General features: G+C 53.1%; 2 protein-coding genes across 4 annotated transcripts in view; one reads left to right on the top strand and one right to left on the bottom strand.

The window, feature by feature from the left end:
• LOC103251380 (histone-lysine N-methyltransferase SETDB1-like) overlaps positions 1–2,141 on the top strand; it is a 3,202-nt gene extending 1,061 nt beyond the window's left edge. Inside the window, exons 4-6 of the mRNA XM_008049953.1 lie at positions 650–861; positions 1,118–1,206; positions 1,365–2,141. Of these exons, the coding sequence (XP_008048144.1) occupies positions 650–861; positions 1,118–1,206; positions 1,365–1,482 (419 nt within the window). The 3' untranslated portion in view covers positions 1,483–2,141. The remainder of the gene's footprint in view (positions 1–649; positions 862–1,117; positions 1,207–1,364) is intronic.
• Positions 2,019–6,014, bottom strand: CERS2 (ceramide synthase 2). 3 transcript variants are annotated; one of them, XM_021708517.1, is made up of 11 exons: positions 5,645–6,014; positions 5,112–5,229; positions 4,798–4,916; positions 4,533–4,590; positions 4,378–4,428; positions 4,122–4,214; positions 3,806–3,934; positions 3,513–3,619; positions 3,264–3,417; positions 2,949–3,106; positions 2,089–2,586 (listed from the first exon to the last, which is right to left on the bottom strand). In XM_021708517.1, the coding sequence occupies exons 1-10, from the start codon at positions 5,815–5,817 to the stop codon at positions 2,966–2,968; spliced, it is 1,143 nt and encodes a 380-aa protein (XP_021564192.1). In that variant the 5' UTR covers positions 5,818–6,014; the 3' UTR covers positions 2,089–2,586; positions 2,949–2,965. The 3 variants fall into 3 exon arrangements, 2 of the variants coding, with proteins under 2 accessions (XP_008048145.1, XP_021564192.1); XM_008049954.2 differs by having other exon boundaries at positions 2,019–3,106; XR_002481469.1 differs by having other exon boundaries at positions 2,089–3,106; positions 3,771–3,934.
• Positions 6,015–6,365: the final 351 nt, after the last annotated feature.

Here is a 6,365-nt window from a genome sequence, read left to right as displayed (position 1 = left end):
CGCCTGTAGTTCCAGCTACTCAGAAGGCTGAGGCGGAAGGATCGCTGGAGCCCAGCAGGTTGAGGCTGCGGCGGCCGGGAGCGGCCACTGCACTCCAGTCTGGGCGACAGAGTGAAACTCCACCTCAAAAAAAAAAAAAAGAATTGAGGCTGAGTGCAGTGGCTCATGCTTGTAATCCTGACACTTTGGGAGACCAAGGAGAGAGGAATTTGAGACCAGCCTAGATAACATAGTAAGTCTCGTCTCTACCAAAATATTAGTCAGACATGGTGGTGAACACCTGTAGTCCCAGTTACTCAGGAGGCTGAGGAAGAAGGATCAGCTGAGCCCAGGAGGTTGAGGCTGCATTGAGCCGTGAGTGTGCTACTGCACCCCAGCCTGGATGACAGAGTGAGGCCCTGACTCAAAGAGCAGCATCTCTGGGAGAGCTCTCTAACTCTAAGCTAAACATTGACTTGTCCTCTCTTCTTCCCAGTTCCCTACTCTTTTCCCTCAGCTCCTTCACCTACTTGAAAACATTGCCCCTTAGGATCATTGCCCAATTCCCAGTTTATTGGTATTCCTGAGCTGCAGTGTGGGAAAACAATGGAAATGGAATGTCTAATCATGAGTTGGGATGGGTCCTGACCCTATTCTCCTTCCTGTCCAGGTCCAATGAAGCGCCAAGTGGCAGTAAAGTCAACCCGAGGATTTGCTCTTAAATCAACCCATGGCATTGCCATTAAATCAACAAACATGGCCTCCGTGGACAAGGGGGAAAGTGCACCTGTGCGTAAGAACACACGCCAATTCTACGATGGTGAGGAGTCTTGCTACATCATTGACGCCAAGCTTGAAGGCAACCTGGGCCGCTACCTCAATGTGAGACCCCTTCCTCCTACCTCTCAATGCTGGATTATCCCATGGTCCTCAGGTTTCCAGTTCCTTTAACACTCCATAAACCCACTTTTTCTTGTTATAAATTCTTGATCTCAAAGGATCTTAAGAGGTAGCATTCTCTTAAAACATCTGCCATGATGGGGTGGGTCAGGTAGCATCATTTTTTTTCCGAGTCTCACACCACAAAGCCAGATTCTGTTTCCCTGGCTCTTACTGGATCCTGTCCTTAAACCCACAGCACAGCTGCAGCCCTAACCTGTTTGTCCAGAATGTCTTCGTGGATACCCATGATCTCCGATTCCCCTGGGTGGCCTTCTTTGCCAGCAAGTAAGGAGTCATGAGATTGGGTGATTGGGGAGAGAGGATCGTGGAAATTCTCAGGGCCCCTTTTCCATCATCAACACAGCTTCACCTACACACTCTGTAGCCCCAGGGGTGTGGTTATCTGCTGTCTTCTCACACCCTGTCCTTTTCTTCCTCTTCAGGAGAATTCGGGCTGGGACAGAACTTACTTGGGACTACAACTACGAGGTGGGCAGTGTGGAAGGCAAGGAGCTGCTGTGTTGCTGTGGGGCCATCGAATGCAGAGGACGTCTCCTTTAGAGACAGCTTCTTCCTAACCTTCAGAACTCTTCTCGAACTGTCCTTTCTTCAGGAACTCAGTCTTCCTGACTGTTGAACTCTGGCCCCAGGTCTCTGGTCTAGCTACTCCCCCTCAGCTCCTAGTAGATAGAAATAGGGGTTCTAGATCAGAAGATACCTTCTGGTGTGGTGCTAGCAGGCAGGCTCCCTCTCCACCTCCTAAGGCACTACACGGTGGGGAGAGGTGACCACTCTAACCTAGGCCTGACGTCCCTCCCGTCCCTTATTTGTTCAGTTGTTCATGCTTCTAACAGACTTTCTTCCTGGAATGGAGGTTGTATATCTTCTATTCCTGGTTTGTATCGCTTCTTGAAAGATGACAAAACTGAGATTGTGATCTGGTTTCTGCTCTCAGCCCAATATTCCCAGTTCATCTTACGGTGAGTGATCTGTTCCCCCACCCTTCGCATGGGCTGCTGTCAATTCTTCTATGTTTGCTTTTTCTCTTTTGCCATGTGAAATTTTTAAAAGAATGTTACATAACTGCAAGGAAGGCATAAGAAAGACTATCTTAGTTTATTTAGTTGATCCCCCTTCTCAATTCCTCATAGTCTGACACTTGTTGCCATGTTTTATTTACTCTTTAATATATTTTAATTAAAAAAAAACCATTAACAGTACATTTTGGTCTGAAATGGTCCCTCTGCTGAAATGCTAGGTGCTAGCTGTAATTCTGGCTTTAAAACCAAAACCCCAAATATTTAATAAATAAAAATTAGAATTAGTTGCCCTTCTACTCCAAACCAGCTAGTCTAGTTGAAGAGAAGAGGGAAGGGGAAGAGGCCAGAGAAAGGAGGCAGTCAGATCCTGGGCCTGTGGCTGCAGGGACAGCAGGCTGGGAACTAACACAAGGAGAGATCATCCGAGCAGTCCCTAGTACAGTCCCCACTTTTTGGCAGAGGTGCAGTAAAGGTCACATGGACCCCCCCCCCACTCAATTCATCTGTGTCTCAGAGTGAAAAAAGTTAAAAGCTCAGCTTTGGTTTCTGGCCCAAGTTAGGGAGCTTAGAATGGTGAGCCTTGGTCCAACTTTGGCAGAATGAGGCCCACAGATGGGACAGTAAGGCACAACCCTGGCTCTGGAGGCCAGGGAGTCAAGGCAAACAATGAAGGCCCAATTCTAAGAGTAAGGAATGTGAGTATAACCCCTACCCCGAGCAGAGGAAGGGTTTCAAAAGCAATAGTAAGGATAGCTCGGAGGATAGAGAGGAAAACAGGACTATCCCCCCTCATACAAAGGATATATCCAGCCTCCCCTCTGCCTGGGGATCGGCTGGTAAGAATTTGGTTTGAAGGCAACTGGGTGACAAAGCAAGGAGGAAGGGTACAGAGATTGTTCCTCTCACTTTCTCCTTTCTCCCCAGAGCTGAAAGTGACCCAAGAGGGAGGGCAGGGTAGTTCCTTGGCTTTATGCATTCATCTGGGAGGCAGCTGGCATCATGGTTCAGTCATTCTTGCAATGGTTGTTATTGAGGATGGGGTGGCCATTGGCTAGGGGCCGGCTCTTTGCTCCTCCCCCGGCCACAGCCTCCTCCCCCTCTGAGCTCTCCGTTTCTTCCCGGTCACTGCGTTCGTCTTCTACCAACTGTGGAAAGGGAACAAGAAGGGTTGCCAGATACCCTCCGAGGGCCTGTTCCTGCTATACTCAGGGCCTCACCCTAGTTTTTTAGAGGGTTGCTGGCATGACGGGGAGTTCGGGAAGGTCTGGGGTTGAGAAGAGTAAGTGGGGGCAGAGCCTTCACCTTTCCAGTTATGAACTTGTGGGCCATGCGCAGAATGAGGTAGGCCCAGAAGATGTGCAGCAGCTGTAACACGCCCATCATGGAGTTGAAGAAGTAATAGCCAAAGAAGGCCGGGTAGAGCTCCAGTGGGTACACCAGGGTGCAGTGCAGTATCCTGAGGATTAGAGGGGAGACCCAGAACTGTCAACACGGATGGGGGAGAAAGGCAGGACTCCTGAGTTCTTGAGAACAGCCTGGCTTCCTACTCACCAAAAGGGCAGGATGACCAGTCGGGTGATGATGAAAACAACGGCGAAGATGATGAAGATGTTGTTGCAGGTGTTTTTCCATCCCGCATAGTTAAACATCTTGGCTGACTGCACAGATAGCTGATCCGTCACCATGGGCTCCCGACTCCCGGGATGCTCAGATGTACACCCCAGCTAGCCGCCCTGGCTCTGGGCCCCCTCCCCTGGTCCCAGGAACGGCACCCCCAGGCCCCAAACCAAACCAAAGGGACAAAAGAACCTGCACTGGGGTCTCTGGGTGTGAGGAAGCCTAACCTCCAGCAGGTAGTCGGAAGAGTCATGCAGAGCCATGATGAGGGTGCCAGCTCGGATGTAATTGGCAAACCAGGAGAAGCTGATGAGGATAATGGTGGCCACGTGGTGGATGATCTGTTCCTTGAAATCCTGCAGAAAAGAGGCAGGCTTTAGGGGACTTTCCTCCCCAGCCCCTACTGTTCCCCTCCCCCCCACCTTTTGCTCCCCATATCCCAACAGCTCCATCCAGAGACCCAGAAGTCAAGGGAGGGAGAGGGCGTTCGTCCCGGGGCCTCAGCTCAGCTCTCGGGCTAAACCGCACAGCCGCTTCACGCACCTTTCGCTTGACATCAGAGGCAATGCTGAAGAGCAGGGACCAGTAGAAGGAAAGTTCAATTATGTAGTACCAGTACTGGGAAGGGACAGTGCTCTGGGAAGGGGGAGAGGGAAGAGCAGCTAGACCCAAGGGTCTCAGCGCGCCAAGCCCAGCCCTCCAGCCCCTGGGGTGATTCTCAGTTCCGCAGCTCTAGTTTCTCTTCTCATGGGTGTGTATGTCTTAGTCCACCCCACAGGAGGAAGGACTCTGCTCATACCTGTATGGGATAGCCCTCCCAAACTTTCTTCATGTCATAGAACCAGGGCTTCTGCAGAGAGACGGAGAGAGGTTAAAAGAGGAGGAGCCCACATTCCTGGCCTCACCTCACCCTGCCAGAGAATCTGCTCCCGTGTCCCAGTGATTCCCACTCACATCCACAATGACAGCCATGCCAGCGATGAAGGCAATCAGGTAAAATGTGAACCTCCAGCTGGAAGAGGAAGCAGAAATGGCCAGGGTGAAGAATGGCATGACCTTCCTGAACCCCTGGTGCCTGCAGGTGCCCTCCCAAGACACCATGAGTAACTGAATTCACCTCATCTCCCCGGCCGCAGCTGCAGCCACGGCCCACCCCTCCCGGCAAAACAAATCAGCCCTTCCTCTGCTTCCCAGCTCCTTTTGCCCCAACCTCTCCCACCTGGCTTCTCGGAACTTCTTGAGGAGACTGGGCCGGTCCTGGTTGCGGCGGCGGCGGAACCAGCGCTCCACCTGGCGGCCAGAGAGCCCACTCTGGCGGGACAAAAGCTCCACCTCCGCCTGGGCACAGGGAGAAGCCCGTCATGTTTGGCCTCAGATCATCACAGCGTCCCCCAGCCTCTCCCAGGGATGCGCCAGTCTGCACCACCACTCCCCGTCTCTTCACCCCCCAACCCCCCCCAGCTGGCATGTGACCCCTTCTGCTCCCCACCAAAACTCTACTTCCTAGAGCCGGAACAGCATGCAGCGCGTTACCTGCTTGGGTTGCTTGCCGCTGGTCAGGTAGAAGTGCTCCAGGGTGGCATTGGGAGGTGCCCGCAGCCGAGTTTTCTCCTTGACATTCAGGAGGGCAGCCAGAGGCGTAGCCACGTAACTGGGGAAGAGACAGGAGTGAGATACCTGGCTCGCTGGGAGGGGAAAGGACTTCACACTTGGACAGCTCTATTCTGGGCCTCAGTTTCCCCATTTTCCTGGCAACCCTTTTCCTCTAGCCTCCCAGGCTGCCCACAGCTGACAAAGCGGCCTGTGTTCACTAGTGGCCGGGCGGGGTGGCGGGTGGAGGATGAGAACAAGTAACCATTGAAGGGAACGGCCTGGGGGTGCCGAGCCCTTGGGAAGACAACAGTGCCTCTGGGGGAGGGGGACACCCAGTGGGCAAAGACCTGGGGAGCAAAAACACCAGGGTCCGGGGCTAACTAAGCAGTTGTAGACAAGCTTGACGCCCAAGAAACTGGCCGGCCGCGAGGGACGGCGTGCGGGGAGGTTGGCGGGGAGGTTGGCGTGCTCACAGCTCAAAGAAGTGTCGGATGATGAGGAAGAGCAAGGCCAGGGGTAGTGTGACATAGAGGTCAGAGGCTTTGGCATAGACACGTCCATCCCGGTCTTCTAGATCGGCCCAGGTTAAGTTCACAGGCAGCCACAGCCGCTCCCACCAGAAGTAATCGTACAAGGTCTGGAGCATCCTGAGTGAGGGGGGAAGGCACAGGGCATCAGGAGGGGCAGCTGTGGGGAAAGAGAGAGGTGAACGCTTTCACGGTGGATCCAGAGCAGCAGGGGCGGAGACTCAAGCCTGGAATCCCGGTCAGGGAGATGTGGCCTCAGGCAAGTCAGTTTCCTTAGCTGCAATCTGGTGGCTTTCCAGTGACATTTACTATACAGCAACCCAAGGAAATGCAGACATCCCACAAGTCCCAATTGCCTGGCATTAAGACCCTGGGGTCTGCTGGGAGAAGTGGCTCACGCCTATAATCCCAGCGCTTGGGGAGGCCGAGGCGAGAGGATTGCCTGAGCCTATGGGTTCGAGACCCGCCTGGGCAACTTGGTGAGACCTCCTTTCTATAATAAATCAAAAAATTAGCCGGGCATGGTGGTACGTGCCTGTAGTTCCAGCTACTTGGAAGGCTAAGGTGGAAGGACTGCCTGAGCTATGCAGGTCGAGGCTGCAGTGGCCATAAGTGGGCCACTGCACTCCAGTCTGGGTGACAGAGTGAGACTCCAACTCAAAATAAA

Source organism: Carlito syrichta, unplaced genomic scaffold (assembly GCF_000164805.1).
Source record: "Carlito syrichta isolate Samal-C Ts95f unplaced genomic scaffold, Tarsius_syrichta-2.0.1 Scaffold142850, whole genome shotgun sequence".
NCBI classification, from domain to species: domain Eukaryota; kingdom Metazoa; phylum Chordata; class Mammalia; order Primates; family Tarsiidae; genus Carlito; species Carlito syrichta.
The sequence above is the reverse complement of the archived record's forward strand: the minus strand, read 5'-3'. Positions and strand labels throughout refer to the sequence as shown.